Genomic DNA, 19,357 nt, shown 5'->3' on the forward strand with positions numbered 1-19,357 from the left:
CTTACCCTAATTTGCCCAAGCTCAGTGATTATGTTTCAAGGGCATCTATGCCTAAATTTCAAGCTTCCACACAAATGCAGTTTCCAGGTCACAGAAACAACCAAAACATTATTAACTCAGTCATAATATTAAAAAAATGTTATACTACACATAAGTAACTGGATGTGTTTATACCACACTAAGAGACATTAGAATAAACAAATATAATTTATCTTTTCCTATTAAATGCTCCAGTTCCTCTGCCTAGCAAAAATCCCTCCTATTATTCCTGAGACTGACTAATGCTGAATCATCATAAACTGCCTGCAGTAGTCACTAACACTTAGTGTGACATAAGTGCTACTCACAGCTATATCACGAATAGTTATCATATGCTATTTTCTATATTTTCTTATGCTACAAACCACAATAGGCCCACAAAGAGAGCTAGGATTAAAAAACATGTTTGTACCAGCAAAAATAATCCAAAAGAACAAGCACACCAAAAAAAAAAAAAAAATCTGGGAAAACTACAGTTTTCCAACCACCTGCAGGAAAGGAAAGGATGCATAAAGCTGGACACAGTCATTAAAATGATTTCAAGCTTATGCATGCCCCACACACCATGCTATCCATACTGAGAAAATCAGATGGAGTTTTTTCTTAAGCAGGCAAGTAAAATATTAGAACCACTATACTTGTTTAAAATTCAAGTAACACAACTTGAGTTCCTGATCTTGTTCTTCTCCCTATTGGCTTTTATTACATAATTATCACCAATAGTGCTAAAGGCTCCTCTTCCCTCCCTCCCTATGTGAAGTCAAACACACAAAAAACTCTCTGCTGGTTGTCAAATTGCTGATTTCATCTCAAACTGTGTAATACAACAAACTTTATGTTTCAGGAGAACAGGAAACTTTAAAATTAGGCATTTCAGAACTAATTTGCGCATACAGATATATGCAGGTTGTAACAAGAGAAACTATAATTGTCAGCTTCAATTTAATTAGGATGAAAACCTTTCAAATGGGGGTATGTTCATACATGTAAGTATGGAATTTTAAGTACAGTTCACATGACTGAAGTTAAGCACAGGGCTAAATTCTTTCCTAAACCAGGCCACGAACAACAAAATAGAGGCTAACCTATTCGATGGTTGATCACAGACTAAGCTTCTGCACACTACTGAATTAAGAATTCAGCATAAAAGCAAACACACTGTTAAAAACTTACTTGAAGCCCAAACTAAACTATGTTAAAATGAAATACAAGAAAATCTTGACCTTAATGTATTTGATACATTTCTGTGATCCTGCAACTGTTCACAGTTATAATTAAAATAAATGCTGGGTTTGAACTTCTCCATTTGATTGCAGAATATCTGTGTGCAAGGGGTGGGGTGGGGGGTGTTTCTAAATGAACTATGCTACAATACCTGTGCATTACAGAAATAAAAAGGGGAAAATGCAGAACACAGTATTAACTGGGCAAGTTCGTTTTCAGCAACCAGAGGCAGCAACACTCACACTGTAAATTACATAGGAGATCGATCCTCAGGAACACTTCTTGGGTTTCTCTAGCAATCTACAGTGCTGTTCACTATGCTCTCCTGATGTATTTTCTTAAACTCAGTTTCCACACCGAATTATGGATTCAGTTTACTATCATCTTATAGTCCTGTGCCAACAGGAATTCTAGCATCCACAAAAGCCCTAAAAGTATGTGGTCCAATTAATGAAAAAGTCCTGAACTACAGTTGCTTACAAGGTAAGCAAATATTTTTCTGTTACCACTAATATTTTGTAATTATTTCTGTAAGTAGGAAGGAACATGAGGAAACAGGAGAAGGAATGGGAACTGAAGAATCTTGTAAAGGTGTTGGTTTTGGTTTTTTTTTTTAATTATTTGTATTCCATACAAACTAACTTCAGTCAGATTTGAATTAGATGACAGGACATTTAAAAAGCATACCTGTTAAATATGTTCTCACTTGCAGCGTACTTGTCCAATCTTCCCAACGGCGTCAACATTTCATCTTGTGAGACAAAGTCCAGGGCTGAAGGTATAATAATCACATCAGACTCTGAGCTGTAGTCATCCACACCAACTATCAGAGACATCAGAAATATTCCTTATAATCACAGTAGTTTAACACTAAAATGATGTCTGTTGTTGGTCTGAAATACAGAAGTCTAGGCAAGGTCCCCTTGACAATATATTTAGTAACTGTACTGCATCATTCCCCCCATCTTTCCCTATCCCCATAAAGCCTTTTCCATACAAGTATGACTGATGATGTATAAATGGATTTTGAGTAATTTTCTCCAAATTCCCGAGTAAGATGCATCACCAAATTTCCAAAGTTCAACGGTATTTTTGTCTGACAAACAGTATTTTCATACCTTATATTTTTATCAATCAAATTACTTTCAGCTAATTTAAAGTCAGCTTTTTGAAGACACATACTAAAATCATCGCTGCAATTTGCCCAGAGATAGAGTTAATATAACATGATCTAAGAGAACAAAAAGACTTCTTTGTTTGAAAAAAGAAAAATCTAAATTAAGCCTGTTAAAAGAGTACGTTGCTAGATACAACTACCAAATAAAAGATGCGCAATTCACCTACTGCATAATTATTAACCAGCACGTCAACAGGGAACTTCACATACATAGACACCTTTATCAACATGGAAACACAAAGAAGTGGAAAATAGGTCCAACCCTGCTCTGCAGAGCTGCTTGAAGACTTAGGATTCGAATTAACACCTTTTTTAGTTTCCATATGCCCTCTAAACTGCTCTAAAACTCAGTCCCATAACAAACACAGACTTTAGCCTGAAAATGCAATCAGTTATTTGCAAGAACTATGCCAGGTCATCTCTGTTACTCCTGAAAATACAACACAGTACAGTACACTACTCCTATTCTTCAGTTCAGCCAAATTTCTCTGAAAAGCCTTTTCAAAACTTGCAAAATAGAGAAGGCCAGAAGACAGACAGATCTACAAGTCCAACAATGATTTTTTTTTTTTAATGAACTCTACAGAAGGAAGAAAAAATATTTTTGTCCTCTTACCTTCCATACAATTATGATATGCTATATAAATTGGTTATCAGACATTGTATCATTATCTTCAACATTCAGAATACACAAGCAGCTACCATCTTCCTTACAATATTTCCAGTGTCAAAAGACAAACACTAAATTTCTCTGGAAGAGTAATATTTTTAGACCTAAACTGAGTTAACAGCACACTTTTACAAACAAAGTATTTCTCCCATTTTCTATGTAGAGAATCCATGGACATCAACTGGTTATAAATAGATCCCATCCTTGCAGGAGGGTCCAAATTTTGCAGTTGCTGATGTGCAGTCGCATGGCATTCTTGCCAGAAATCAAACAAAGAACTGATGGAGAAAGAGCAAGTGTGTAAGAAGAATCTGGCAGATGGGGGTAAGGAAGAAAGTGTACTATGAGCCACAGTATATGAAGAGCAACCTGAGGAGAGGAATCACTGGTCTTGGATACACATAAGGTAGAGGATAGGATAACAAACTGCAGGGGGAGGAAGGGAAGGCTGAAAAGAAAGATCAGCTGCGAAAAGCTTTTGCAACACCGCGTGAAAGCATTTAGCAACCCCAAGTTTACATAACTGTTTGAACCTGTGTTTGGTTTGGTTTTGTGGGTTTGTTCGCGTTTAATTTTTGTTGTTTGGTTTGGGATTTTTGCACGAGTCAGTTTTATTTTCACAGGAAGTGTGTGGGGGGATGTAAAAATGCACCGATAATGCAAGTTTGACTTTACGCCAGGTTAAGTCACTCACAGCCTCATGGGCCTTTAATTCAACCCATCAATCCAACTGAAACCAGGGGTTTCCCTGTGTCTGTAGTTACACCATCTCATACCTAGACTATTTCAGTGGAAGGCAGCTTCAACAATCATCTAGTCTGACTGGCTGAACACCTCAAGGCTGACTAAAAGCTAAAGCACTTCCTGCTCCCCTTCCTGTCCTCAGGAAGCTGCAGGGAGTGATGAGGTGGCTCCTCAGCCTCCTTCTCTCCAAACTAGGCAAGACCAAGGTCCTTAGTTGTTCATCGCAGCAACATTTTACTGTATGCGAGCTCCTGCTGTCCAGGGCTGACTCAAGACACGCTTTGAGACAACAAACATACTCTGCAGCATCCACAGAAGAAATCTCACACAGATACTCTTCATGCCTGGTAACAAACCAAACCCCTGTATTCAGGCCAATTTCTAAACTACAGAACTGAAATTACTACAGTTAAGTTGTGACACGACCAACTGGGGAGAAAAAAAAACAACAACTCTCAAATATTCACTGAAATTGGCTCTATGACAGAGTCCTGATTTTCTATTTCAATGTCTGCTGGTCACACTATAAATTCAAAAGCATAAATTGAAGAAACTATGTTAAAAAACCAGCATCGTTATTGCCAGTAGTATAATTATTTAGCTTTCAAGTGCATGAATAAGGAAAAAATATAAATGCTGACCATTATATGAACCACCACTAATTTTACTTCCTCCATTTCTCTCTTCTCAACCTCAACTTTATCTTCCACGTTCCTCCTTTTCCCCTTCTACATTTATTCTTCCCTAATAGTCCTACAGTGAGTGGTCCAACGTAGAGCCATCTTAGATGACGCAGGACTGCTCACTCTTACGCAGACATCAGCGTATGTCTGTGCTACAAGACAAAGTTCACTAGATGTCTGATGCCTTTGTTTTAGCGAACTGAATGTTGTGATAGTTTTTGCCTTGTGAAACCAGTTAAGTCAACTGAACTGCTAAATCTACTCTATATCAGATGTAAATACCAATGACAAAAATATGAGCAGCTACTTACAATTTATCTGTTTGATGTCTCCTACTGGTTCCAACAGAAAGTGAGTTCTGTGGATTTGGCTCTGCTGTGCTTGTGTATTGTAAAATTAAGCTTAACACTACACTGGGCTTCGTATACCTTGGTTACTGAGGCTGAACAACATTTATTATTTAAACAATTCCAGCATGTCAGCTCGTAGTCCCAGAAGAGATCATTCAAATGGCAGCATCCTTATAAACACAACACTAATACCAACAGGGAAGAAAAGGGTGATGAAAATAAATCAATCAGTACATGACCAGTTTATAGTTCTAGTAAAGTACTATTAGAGTTATCTTACGTATTCATTTCCACTTTCAACATCAGAACATGTATCCAAGAAATAAAGAGGCAGTCCACTAGAATTCCCATTCTAGCAGAGCCCCTTAAGAAGATGCTTCTCTTTAACTTGCCAAAAATATGATTCACCAGTAATCTAACCACTCTTCATCTAAAATGCATAAAGGGCATACTTTGAATTATTCAATAAACCAAGTCGCTTTGCTCTTCCCTACACTTGGAAGGTTATTCCAAAACAGTTATCAAAAAGGCTGTTAGCTGAATATTGCCTCTTCAGCCCTCCTCTGCTTTCCACCCAGCTTTGAGCACTTGTCCAAGTACTGAAGGACCTTTTGTAAATTTTACAAATGCAAAAGACAACCCTGAACAACACAAGTGTACTGGTTCTCACTGGGATACAGTTAAAATTCTTCATAGTAGCTTATATTTTGTGCACCTCTGCATTCACTGGAGGGCAGTGGGAGGAGTGGAAAAGGCCTTGACACTGTGCAAGCACTGTGTTCACATGCTATCAACGCTAGTTTCAGCACAAATCCAAAACATTGCCCCATACACGGTACTACAGAGAAATTTAACTCGAACCCAGTCAAAACCAGTACAAATCTTGGCTAGTTCAAATGCAGAACATCCAGATTTATTCCCACCTCAGAATGCAGACCAGGCAACAGGGCCACATGTTACGTTCCTGATGCAGAAAAACTGTAGGTCAATTTTCTCCACTTTTTTAAGCTGCTTTTTAAACAAGTACGACCAAATGCTGAGAAGACATCTAAGCTACAAGACAGCACTGAAAAACTAACGCAAGAGCAGAGCCTACCTTCTTATCTGGTCTTACGTGTTTACACCGATATGCAAAAGTAGAGCTAAGAAAACAGGAGTTTCCATAAAAACACCCTATCCCAGCGGTTTAAAGTCACTAGTAGTGTCAGGAAGAGAAACAGCAACTGCACAATGGCATGAAAAGCGATCACAGTGCCCCTATTTCTGTCTACGCAAGTACCAAAGCAGAGCAAAATGAATAAATGTATTAATTTATCCAGACTAAGTTTGCAAATTTCTCTTCAAAACTCTACACCAACTACCACGAAACACAAGGCAGCATCACATAACAAGACAGTCAAATACTGAAACAGAATCCATTGTCTATCACTGACCTGGTGTATTAGAAAACTTCTCCTCTCTATACCTTCATTTTCCTGTCCAAACATTTGCCTTTTGTAGAAGTTGTTCAGGTTTGTCTATCTATCTTGCATCTAGTCCATACTGTACCATGAATATATGAACATCCCCCACTTTAAGTTCCGTTTGCTATGGCAAGGATATAACAATTACTTGCCACAGTTACTACCACGGACTATAAGAGCAATCTTGCTCAGACAGTCTATGTTTAGAGGTGCTTAGTCAACTGCTGCCAAGCTTGGCTGAGCATACAACAAAACAGAGGTCCATTTAAAACTCAGAACCCTATAAAAACCAGTCTGTAGGCCAATTTTCAACTGAGCTCATTTTTCTGTGTATCACATCTTCATTGTGTCTTTCATGAGGATTTTGATTATACTGAGACTTTTACAGGCAGGTGCACAAGTTCATGTCTGAAAAAAATAACTATTTTTCTTTTATTTAATAATGCATGAACTCTTGCTGTAGACTGTTCAGTAGCAAAGCCTACATATATTCTTTTTGTTCTTCTGTATTTGCCATGGGCTCCATGGCAGAAACATGTTCTCCCTCATTCTGGCATAGAAACTCGGTTACAAGAAGAAGCGTATTCTAAAAAGCAAGCAATCTTTAATTCTTAAAGTTGAGCAACAGACAGCTTTAAAGATTCAAGATTTCCAACTAATATTACAGTTCCCTCATTTTATCTTCTGCATTGCCGAAACATCCTCAAGATCTATTACACAGTGTCTATGGCAGCTGCTACAGATACATCTACTAAAAAGGACTAATTTTTATTCAGCTGCAGAACAGGCTACTTACTATAATCTACATCAATTGTTATATGGACATTCAGGTTAATACAGCACTTACATGCAGAAAGGACTGATTTCTCTTCTGCTGTTCAGGCAAGTAATTTTTCTCCTTTATTTTAAAGTAAAAATAGTCTTGTAAGGCCAAACATTTGATATCATGATATTTTATATCATCATCACAAACTAACAGCAGCAGGTTTTGTTCTGAATTTCTGTCCTCTATTCTATAAAAGAAAAAATTCACCTTACATTCAGACTGCTGCAGAACACAAGCAGCATTCTCAGCCCTTCAATATTGTAAATACATTAATTTCTGTATCATTTTCTATAAGAAATACCACTTTGTATCTTGATGTTCTGCAAAGAGACTTTCACCTCAGCAAAAGCATGGAAGCTGAACACCGACATTTGTTCACCACTGAACTCGCTACTCTCACCCTTTCCTACAGGATGATGTTCCAGCTCTGGTACTGCAGTAACATCACAGACCAAAGAGTCAAGTCGTGCTATTTCAGCTTCATTTGCCACCACAAATTTACTGCCCTGCTTCAGTAACATTAACCAAGAGCTACTGCAGTGACAGCTACACAACTACTACAAAATATGTTTGTCATGCAGAATTCCACCACCCTGCCTGCCCAATCCAGACATCTGGTGATCACAGAACCCATCATCAATAAGAGGGAGCCGATCTTTCCAAGAGACACTTAAAATCTACTATTTCTGTTTTCTTCCTGCTGTAGTCCAAGACTGAAAATGCAAATTAGAGACCACAACTTTTCCCTGACATTGCAATCGTTTTTGGAGAAAAATACAAGTTTGACAGGTATGTGATTTTACTTAGCAAAAGTTATCACTGTCAATGATAATCTTATATTCCAGACTGCCTATCATATTAGCAGAAATAAGAAGCACTCTTCTCTTTCTCCATTTATCCCCTAAATTACCCCTTCAAAACACAGAGCACTATCCACCTTGAGCCTCTTATGAACCTGAAGTTACCACACCTGTATGCCCAGACTTTGTTGTCTGAACAACTCCAGTTTTGGTGGGGCTGGGTCTAGGGGTGGAAGAGAAGGAGGAGGGAGGCAGGAGCAAGGAAGCAGATAAGAAGGCAGAAATGCAAAGCAGCTCTGATGCAAAGCTGTCCTGCCAACAGCAAGGCTTTACCACATTAGCCCCTGTGCAGCACTTTGATAGCAGAGCTAGCTAACCTCGAAGCACAGACACAGCAAATCCTTTAAAATAAAGCTTCAGTACAGGCTTAAGGGGCTGAGGGGAGCATTTAGCAGATGAAAGAAAGACACAGAAATCAAAATCAGCAGCTGTTTACACAGAGAAGTGATGCAAGTACGGAACAGCAAATATCAAAGACCCACTAGCCTAAATATGACAGACTATGAGAATATTTTCATTCAGCAAAGGCCTTCAAAAAAAAAGATACAGTTATCAAGCATGCCAAAGGAGTTGCCTTTCTCATTAAGCATCAGAGGACACAAGGGATGATACAAAATTCTTTAAGCAAGGAAAACAAATGCAGCTACAGACAAGTTTGTCTCTTTCAGGCATACGCAAGCAGCACTGAAAATCCTGATTTGCTCTGAAACAAAGAAATAGTTCTATCTCATATCACTCACTAGTCATTTATTCTCACAACAGCTGAATGTACCTTCTCCTGGTTAACAATCTGACCTGCAACAAAACACTGGTCTGGAGGAAACTGAAACAAAGAGAAGGACATCCAAGCGACCAGTTAAAATAATCAACAGTTTATATTTTGCCTGCCGATTTCCTGTTGGGAGCCTGTCACACCCATCACCATGGTACTGAAGGCTCCTGCTATTTAAGTCCCTGTCTTCTACCCCTTCCAAACAACTGCATACACTTAAGAATGGAATGAGGTTAGAGGGAAGCAAAAGTCAGCTAGGGAAATCAGGAAGTTCCTGTGAGGTACTTCTTTTCTACTTCACAAGTACATTATAGTCAAAGAAAGGTATACCCTCTCTCTCTCTCTGCAGAGGACTGCTGCTTGTGGGATTTTTAGCTCACCCCATTAGTGACTGAGAATTTTGTAGCACCGCAAGGAAAATCCCACTTTCATCTTCAACCAACGTGTTCTCCCTGGTCCTACCACAACAGCACACATGGATTCACTGTGCTTGGGGCCACGCTCAAGTTCTGCCATGAAGGGGTATCTGGTACATGCGAAAACACCAAATTCAAATTGTATGTGCTTTAACCTTGGACTAACCTGGGAAGAAGAGTGCTATGAAGCAAGCAGTTGAAGCTCAATTGCTCCAAAGGCTTGTGTTGGCTTTGCAATGCTGATGTGACACCACGAGTTATGATACACCACCCACTAAGTGTTCCCCTGTGCCGTTACTTCAACTGGTTCAATCGCAGTAACCAAAAAATACTTACTTGGGCTAAACAGTGCAGAGAAGGCAAGTTCTACAACTAGTACATCCATGATCCATAAAACATGGCTTTGCAACCTAAATCACTTTGAACTTCCTAACTGTACTTTTCCTCTCTCCACCTAACCCCCCAGACAACGTTCTTGAGACTTTGTTTGACAGCTTTCAAAACTCTCAGTAGATAAACTCTGGTGTTTCCTGAGCGTGCAGAGGTGGAAATTCTTGCTGCAACTCTTCGCACTTTTCTTACTTGTGCAACTCTCCACACTTTTCCTGTCCGTGTTCAGCATAAAGCATAAAACTGGTCTATGGGAGAAGACTTAGAAATACAGAATGCAGTGGATCCACTCCTAGAAAAAGTAAGAACAGCCATGGGGGTTCATTTAAATGCTATTTAATCTTTACATTACTTGCACAAGCAAGTATCCCTACAGACTAATAAAGCTATTTCTTCTGTAGGCTAAAGAGGAAGGAAAAGGTAGCCTCTCTTCCATTCAAATATCTGGGAAATGTTCAGGCACTATGGCAACAACACAAAAAAAATTCCCTATGCAGACTTGTTCATCAGAGAAAAACAGTGCAACAGCCTGCAATATTGCTCATATAGAATGTCAGTTTAATGCATTAATAAATTTAGCTTTTCCAGAAATTGCATTGCAGAATAATGCACATTTATTGTAATATTTTCCTCTATTTCTTCTTTACCTTAAAAACAGTAAGAAAAATCCACCAAACCAGCACTCTCAACTCTCTCTGTAGCTGTTCTGCTGTTGCAAACGAACAGCGTTCACAAACGTATTTTGATATTTTGCTCAACCTATACATTGGACAGGGTTTTCACACCTTTCTGCCAGAAAGAACCACAGCACCCCTCCCAAACCAAGAAAAAGCCACATTAGCTTTTCTTATGCTATAATTTCTATAGCAGACAGAGGAGCCCTGATGTTCTGGGAACCTTCAGGGGTAGCAGTCCCTGCCTCACTCTTCCAAAGAGGGAACTGTTAGTCCAGCTCTCAAAGCCAAAGCTATCCTTTCATCCAGTTCTGCTCATGTTACAAGGTATCTCTTGCAGCTACTAACTCTCTCAATGAAAACTTCCTGCCCACACAGAGGGAAAGTCTTAGCAGCAAAAGACACACACAGGAAAGAAAGGCATTTTATCTTCAACACCCTGCGGTCTGCCACCTCCACAACAGGTCAGCAGTCAGAAATAACTGCAAACACCAAGGCTGCACTCGCTTAAGCTTAAGATATTGAAAATTTCCAGCTCCTTCCTGATTCTTTCACTCCTTCTCCTTTCTGGCTTTTTAACTCCAAGTGGGAGAGAAAGGGAGAAGCCTAGGAGATAAATCATGAGACAAGGGGAAAAAAAAAAAATGCTGGCAACCTCAATTGAGGATCCCTGCCAGAGATGGGAACATGAAAAGTGGCTGGTGAAAAGCACATTTCCACATCAGAGGAAAGCTGAAGGCCTAGAAAGCTACCTCTTCTTCAATCCTCTGCTAGGTGTAATGGCAAAAACACGCGCAGCTGCACGAGGAAGGTTCATTAGCCTATATCAAATCAAGCACAATCCTTTCTTCACATCATCTCCTTCTCTCTAGCATCCTAAGAGGTTGCTCGAGAAAGAGACACTAACCATTACCCACCTGAGACCACTAAAACCAGAATTCCATGGGGACACAGCCATCCACCTGAGTCTCCCAGTTTCTATGAGGGTCAATCACCACATTAAAAGACAAAGAAATGAACTGAAGAGTTGGGAAAATTAAACCCTGCTCTCCAGGGAAAACAACAGACTTCACAAGTACGCTTCATTAGCATTAAGAAACAGTTATTAAATTCCCAAAGGATCAGAATCTCAGTCACACCAGAGAACTGATCCTAATCACTACAGAAAGTCTGCCATTATTTCCTGTTACTACTTTTTTGCAACACAGACGTTAAAAATTGCAGAACACCCAAATACCAACCCAGTAACACAAAGTATCTCAGCTCTCTTTCACCAGAGTAAGATGCTGATGGGACCAAAAGGTCAGTACTGCAACACGGCATTTGAACATCATGTTGGAAATTTAACTGTCCTCAAAGCTGGAATTAAGTCTAAGAAGTGACATGACTTGCAGTCTATACATAACAACTAACAGAATAACAAAATTTGCTAATTCTTATTCTGTGGCAAAGCAACAAAGAAACCACAGCGCAAAAGCTTCTGACACTACTAAGTACAGCTGTGGGAAAGGGAAGGTGAATTTTAACATACTGAATGCATGTTATGCCAGCATAATTCACTGCACGAGAATAAAAACTACAACACAGCATCAAGCTGTGATTGTGATTTGACACCACAGGGAAAAAGAGACTGATTTTATAAAAACAAAACAACAATAACAACAAAGCAAAAACAACACCTTTTGACTTTAGTACAATTAAAAAAAAATTTTAAAAATAAATTGAAATTAGCTTCAATTTGGAAAGAGAACTGTGCACTACTCAAAGTCTAGGAGAATAACTTAATTAAAAGCAATCAACCAGCACAAGCTAATGTCAGATGATTTGCTCATCACCTGGAAAAAGAACATAGCATCAATGATAAAACAGCTTTTGACAACTGCAGATGCACAAAGCGTATTTTCTTCAGCTCAGCTAAATAACTGGTTCACTCTCGGAGAAGCCTGCTGGGAGCAGAGACTAGGAAGATCTGTCCTCCCTTTCCAATCAATGAAAAAGAACTCAATACTAAAACCAGAGCTATGTTGGATCATCGCTACTTTATTTTTAGTTTTTAGAACTGTTTCATCCACTAGTGAAATCCAAACAGCAACATTAGATTGGCCAATTGTAGAAACTATCTTATTGTTGAATTTTAAATCTATCATGCCACTAAACCCTTATGCCAAAGAAAACAAGTTTACACACAGGTGTATATACATATGTATCTCTAAAAGCTCATTTATCTGTTCTAAACTAGAACTGCCTAAACTATCCCTAGGTATTAAAATTCCATTCTCTCCATTTTTAGTTAAAAGATCTGGAAATTAAGTATAGAGAAAAAGGAAACTGTCACTCACTATTTTTCAACATGACAAAAGGTAAAGCTTTAAAATCTGAATCTTACCCTACATAACCACACACACAGAGTACTTGCAACTATCGAAAGTCCCGATGCTGCATGCAAATGAAGCTGTCAGTTACCAGTAATATAGATTTTTTTCCAAACACAAAAGTAAAACAATATTAAAACCAGTTACTAGATCAAGATTTTTTTGCTCTCGTACTTTAAATCACAATTAAAATAATGAGTTTTACAAAGCTATCTTCTTTCAGAATCTGAATTCTAATTACAGATGGCTCTATTTTTCAGAATACACATTCTGCACACATCAATGGTCAGACTGAAAGACATCAGCATCACGGTATGTTTGATTCCATCTATCAATACTGATCAGTTCAATCTTCAGAAACAATCAGGGGAGGGAGAGAAAAAAAACTATTTAGGAAGAATCAAAGAACATTTTATTTATCAGCAATATGTACTTCTACAAGCCCACATTTGCTTTTCAATCATTTTTGTTGCTTATTTTCTTCTCTGTTATATACTTAGCATACATAGTTATACGATTCTATTTTGATTTTGTAAGCACAAAACAAAGATCTGAACAAAAGCCAAATTTTCCCTGACTTCTTTTCATATACTGTGCAAGATTTCAGACAAAAGACCAAGGAAGCCAACAGTCTGAGTAGTGCTATGGGTAACTGTCCAGCTGACAATGAATTACTGTCTTCATTTTGCCATCTTATCACAGCCAGATGGGACAGGGAGTCTTCTTCAGGCTTCCACTTTTAATTTTTGAATTTTCACCCTACTGTCTTTAGGGTGGGGTGCTTCTTCAGCGTTTTTTTGCCTTAATGTATATCACACAAGGGGTTTTTTTTAGGTTTACCTTCACACAAATTAAATGCAATGGCACGTTCCTTATTTGGTGGGGTTAGAGATAACAACAAAGTTGCTTTTCACAATAAAAAAAATTAAATTTTTCTTCTATAGCCTTCTGTATGTTCACCCAGCATACATTCGCTGTTCAGGTTTTGAGGTTTTTTCCTTTTACTTCAAACTACCAAACAAGGAAAAGCCACTGACTGAAGATGGAAGAACCAGAATTTCTCCAATTATTATCACAGCCTTTGACATCAGGAGCTACCTCTACAGAACCAAAATAGCAGCTAAAATAAAAGTACTGAAATGTCATTTGTCAAGCTATGTAACTACTTAAAGCAATCATCTGTGTAATGTACCATCAGGTGTAAAGTATGCATTCACCTCAGAAACAAACAAACAAAAAAATCAGAGCTTTCTAGTGGTTACCAAGCAACCAAGAGCAGAAAAAACATGAAGCTTTCAAAATAGAAATGCAAACCAAAGCTGAAATTAATTATTTAAAAGTCAATCCAGCTGGTTTATCAACCACTCTCTGAAAGCCTTTCTTATAAAAGCTCTTGTTTAATCTCTGACCTCTTAAACAAATAAACAAAAGGCAATATTTTTTTTTAAAATAGATGCTTTCCACAGCATACATTCTGAAGGTCTCCCACTACTCCAAAAGCAGATTTACTACTCTCTGGTGAAATCTAGCAATATTTCATTAACTTAAATATTTATCAAGTTCTCTTCAGGGAAAAGGTAAACTTTTGTTTACAAGCAGCTATTAAAATAGTACTCCAAAGATATAATATTTTACTGGTTTATATTTCAGGTTAATTAGCATCCAATGAGTTGGCATAATAAATGAGGGAAGGCACAAATTGTACAGTTGTACAAGTTATTAAACATCAATGTTCCAGTAACACAGCTAATTCCAGAAACCTTACAAGATAAAGATCATAAAACAGCTCTTCATGACTCTGCATATCTAAAAAGATGCACAGACTCTTGGTCCATTAGTTTTAGCAGCAACTGTGTATTTGTTGTTTGCTCAACTCCAGGACTTTCTCCCACTTCTTTAGAATATAAGCAATAAAAGGTTTCTCTTCAGTCACCTTAATGATTCCTCCATTAGAAGGAAACACTGAATCACACTGTAGATTCTCATTATCAAAGAAAAAACCCACCAAACCAAACAATTCTGTGATTCTGATTCAAAGGCTCACTGATGAGCTACAAAGAAACACCTAATCTAGTAAAATGTCCTGAGCTATATGTCTAATCAGAGACCCAGCTTCAGATGTTCAATCCAGATCTTTACACATGCATCCAGTCTTAAACACTTCCGGTTTCTCCAGCACACCTCACAGGTGTTTGCTTTATATTAAAACAATTAAAAGCCCAAAATTTTATTGAAAACATGGTTCACTTTTCAAAACAGCCAATCAATCGATCATATTATTTTACGTTTATCTAATTCCTCCTCCTAAATTACACCTCCAAGCCTACAGGTATGCCCACACATCTTTTTCCTTGTTTGTCCTCAACTATAGTTTAGCACATTTAATAGCAAGATCAAAACTGGTAGAATCACACATACACAAAAGCTGCCAGCACTTCCAGTTTTCTCACAATTGCACTCCACTTCTGCAGGAATACACCTCTAAACCAGTGTCTAATTCCACTGCTTGAAAGACCTGCAAATTTTTGAAATATTTACAACAGACAGGTACTGCAGGGTGGGGTTCAGGTAGAAACTGCAGGTTGCTTTCTGCCTCATTTTTTAAATTTAATCCCTAATAATCCACTAATTGGAAACACTTTCGTAATTGTGTAAAACCTGTTGTATGTGGGTAAAAAACACAGTTATTTCAAATACTACTGCACAAGAAATAGTGCTTTTGACTAGATATGTACAGTCTCCATGGTCTGTATTATTTTTGTTTGGCTCACAGACACCTCACAAGAAAAAAATCACATAAAATTTAGAACCATAAAAGCCACTGTGTGACTGGAGCTACATCCAGACTGCAAACATTGATTCATATAGAGTCCCTGTTTTTTCTCTGAAAATAACATGCATAAGTATTGAGCCATTTGCTTTTATCTACTTCCATCAAAACCTCAGTAATTTTTAATGAGGTTTCGAATTTTTAGATTTCTATGGCTCCTGCTTTCAGGATGTTCTCATCTGGACTGAGTCATATCCCTGTGCATGTATTTTTTTCATTTTTAAAGACAAGACCACAGCATTCAGACCACCACCAGGAACCCACAGTTTCAGAGTCACCTTTCCAATGACTACACATAATTTCTTATTTCAACTCCTGTCTTACAGTCAACTAAAACCATAAACAAAGTGGAAACTTAAGAATACAGGTTTTTTGTGTGTGTGTCCTTCCTGAACAAGTCCTCTTGTAATCACAGAGAGTTTTCAAGCAGCTACATTATCAATCTGAATTAAAAAAATAAAAGGCCTTAGGGAAAGGCTCCCTCTTTGTGCAAGGCAAAGCACAATAAGAGCCTTACAAACGTCAGCTGACAAAACTGAAAAAGAAAACGTAGCAGTTAAATCCTGTAAAGTTAAAATAGCTCTCCTCTAAAAATGTAAGCCATGAAATGAAAGGTCCAGCCCTGGTGAGGGGCTCCCTGTGCAGACTGAGCAGCAGACAAATACCTTCAGACAGCAACCAGGGGGTGTGCACACCCATGGCAGGCTGTGAGGCAGGCACTTGCCTCCACCTCCATTTTCACTTTCCACCCAAAATTCATCCTCCTCTGATACCAAGAAGCTCCCTTGGTATTGGCATGACCAACAGACACCTTCTCACCTGAGTAACATCTCACAGTCTACCGAGCTAAGGCTTCATACCCCAGAGTTAGAAATACTGCACCACCACAGCCACATCCTGCTCCTTGCACCCTAACATTAACTATTTTCCACACATCCCTTCAGTGGGGTCAGAAATCACAGAACCAATTAAGTTGAAAATTCATGAGATCATTGAGTCTAACCTACAACCGAGCACCACCCTGTCACCTAGACTACATCCAGTCTTTTCTTAAACACTTCTAGGGACACTGACTCCACCACCTCCCTGGGCAGCCCATTCCAATGGCTATTCACCCCTTCTGTGAAGAAATTCCTCGTGGTATCCAACCTAAACCTCCCCTGGCACAGCTTTAGGCTAGGTCCTCTTGTCCTGTCACTTGTTGCCTGGGAGAAGAGCCCGATCCCCACCTGGCTACGACCTCCTTTCAGGTATTTGTAGAGAGCGTTAAGGTCACCCCTGAGCCTCCTCTTCTCCAGGCTAAACACCCCCAGCTCCCCCTCACAGGACATGCGCTCCAGACCCTTCACCAGGAAGAGGTAGCCTGAGGACGGGGGGGCGGGGGAGGGGAGGAGGAGGAGGAGGGATGAGGGACACAAAAAAACATACACAGAGATATAAAAGGAACGAGCAAAGGAACAAGCAACCCACACGCTGCTGCAGTTGCAGCAGCCTTCTCTTCCTCCTTCTCCTCCCCGGCGGCGCCCCGCCGTGCCCGGGCCATGAGGGGACGCCGCCCCGCCGGCAGAGCCGCCCTTCCCTCCCTGCCTCCCTCCCTCCCTCCCTCCCTCCCGCCGGGGCGGCCGCTAACGGCGCCCCCGCCCCGCCCAACGCACCCCGCGGGAGCACCCGACGGAGCCCCACGCGCGACCGGGACCGGGTCATGGACACTGGGAAGCGCGGAGCATGGCCATGGCTTCCTCCTCCTCCTCCTCCTCCTCCTCCCCGCCGCCGCCTCCCACAATGCACCCTGGGCGCTCCCCCGCGAAAGCCACTTCCTCGCCCGAAAAGCCGCCCCGTCGCTCCCCCCAACGTCCCCACTCACATCCGTCGATATCCTCCTGCAGGTCCTCCTGGAGCAGCGACAGATCTGCGGTGGGGGAGACACACATACACACACACCATGTGCCAAACGCGCCGGCCGACACCCCCGGTGCCACCCCGTGACCCAACCCCGCCCGCGGGCTGCGCCCCCCGGACCGGACCCGACCCGACCCCACCCCGCAGACCCCCGCGCTCCGAGACCGGACAGCAGCTGGAAGCGCTCCCGAAGCTGGGGCGGGAGAGAGGAGGAGGAGGAGGGGGGATAGAGGAGGGAGGGCTGGCGCCTCGCCGGGGAGGCGGCGTGTGCGGGGAGGGGGAGGGGGGCGATGCCTACCCGCCATCTTGCTGCTGCAGCCCCCGCGGGGCGCCCGGCTACATCCAGCCTGCGGCCGGCGCTGGGAGCGGCGGTGGGAGAGGGCGGGCACCCGTGCTGTCCAGGCCCCGGGCCCGGCGGCGCCTCTCCGCGTCCCCGGGAGAGCCGCGCAGGGAGGGAGGGAGGAGGGAACGGGCGGAGGAAGGCGGGAGGAGGGGTCTGGGCCGGACACGCTGCCCCCGCCTCCGCCCGGCGGAGCCGCTCTCTCGCTCGGTCGCCGCTCGCTCGCACAGGCGGCCGCCCCTCCACGCCCCGCGCTCTGACTCACGCCCGGAGCCGCCCGGGCTGGCCCTGGGGCCAGAGAACGCCCGGGCTCGGCCGCACGCCCCGGCCCGCTCACCTGGGCTCGCCGTTCCCCTCCCCGCCGCCGCCATCTCGGGGCTTGGGCTCCTGCTGCCGCCCGCAGAGGGGCCGAGGCGAGGCCACGGAGCTTCCCCGGCCCTGAAATTCGCGTGTGATGGGGTCACCTGCAGGAAGGGCCCCGAAGGTGCTCCTCGCCTTGGTCGGCTTGGGGTCGCTTCCAGAGAGAAGGGGTCCCGTCGTGGAGGCAGCGGGGCCGCAGAAGTCCCTGCCTGCGCCGTCGTGGGGTTACCCGGGGAGAAGGGTCCCCTGACCTACTAGAGAGCAGCTCTGCTGAGAAGGGTCTGGCAGCCTCGGTGGATGACAAGTTGACCCTGAGCCGGCAGTGTGCCCTTGTGGCGAGGAGGGCCAATGGTAACATAGGGAAGAGTGCGGCCAGCAGGTCGAGGCGGGTGATCCTCCCGCTCTACTGGGCCCTAGTGAGGCCACATCTGGAGTAAGAAAGACAAGGGGAGAGTCTAGCACAGGGCTACAAAGATGATTAGAGGTCTGGAGCATCTCTCTTATGAGGAGAGACCGTGGGAGCTGGGCCTGTTTAGTCTGGAGAGGGCATCTCATTAAAGCATATAAATCTTTCAAAGGCGGGTATGAAGAAATGCCAGAGTCTTTTCAGTGGTACCCAAAGGAACAATTGCCATAAACTAAAACACAAGAAGTTTCACCTCAACACGAGGAAGAACTTGTTTACATTGAAGGTGGCAGAGCACTGGAGCAGGCTGCCCAGGGAGGTTGTGGAGTTTCCCTCTCTGGAGACATTAAAAACCCACCTGGCCACGTTCCTGTGTAACCTGCTCTAGGTGACCTTGCCTTGGCAGGGGGGTTGGACTAGATGATCTCCAGAGGTCCCTTCCAAACCTAACAATTCTATGATTCTGTGACAGGTGGCCATGTCTCCACTACCCGGCCCACGAGCATCCTCTTCATGTGAACTGTCAAGTTTCTGAAGCTGGGATCCTGTGGCTTAAACGCGTGGAATGTTCTCCCACTGCACCACTGTGCCTTCTGACTTCTGCTTTAAAGATACGCAATTTAGTCATATGTACACACAAGGTTACCCATCCTTTTTACTTTTTTTGGCTGTACCTTTTGGTCACTGCTGGTGGTTTTCATTTTGACTGTTTTGATAGATTCTTTTTCCTCTGTAGATTGGAAGATAAAAGTGTTGGATAAATGCTCTATTTAGTTAATAACCAGAGCACTTGATAAGGAAAGGGCCTGGTACTGGTGCTACTTGGGAGTCTTACCTGTGTCTTCCACAGTCTTGTTTTAAA

At 41.9% G+C, this 19,357-nt stretch overlaps 1 protein-coding gene across 7 annotated transcripts in view; it reads right to left on the minus strand.

Annotated features, from left to right (window-relative positions):
* PPP4R1 (protein phosphatase 4 regulatory subunit 1) overlaps positions 1-18,115 on the minus strand; it is a 64,781-nt gene extending 46,666 nt beyond the window's left edge. The window contains exons 1-3 of one of the 7 annotated variants that reach the window (XM_050315716.1): positions 18,067-18,115; positions 17,355-17,399; positions 1,951-2,035 (exon numbers count right to left, since the gene is read on the minus strand). In XM_050315716.1, the coding sequence (XP_050171673.1) occupies positions 1,951-2,035; positions 17,355-17,399; positions 18,067-18,100 (164 nt within the window). In that variant the 5' untranslated portion in view covers positions 18,101-18,115. Of the gene's footprint in view, positions 1-1,950; positions 2,087-17,145; positions 17,173-17,354; positions 17,400-17,687; positions 17,829-18,066 lie in introns of those variants that run through there. The other 6 variants (XM_050315706.1, XM_050315723.1, XM_050315710.1 and 3 more) reach the window with 6 other exon arrangements.
* Between the last annotated feature and the right edge of the window lie 1,242 nt (positions 18,116-19,357).

The sequence above is a fragment of the Myiozetetes cayanensis genome, unplaced genomic scaffold (genome assembly GCF_022539395.1).
Source record: "Myiozetetes cayanensis isolate MyiCay16 unplaced genomic scaffold, myiCay2020 scf1, whole genome shotgun sequence".
NCBI classification, from domain to species: domain Eukaryota; kingdom Metazoa; phylum Chordata; class Aves; order Passeriformes; family Tyrannidae; genus Myiozetetes; species Myiozetetes cayanensis.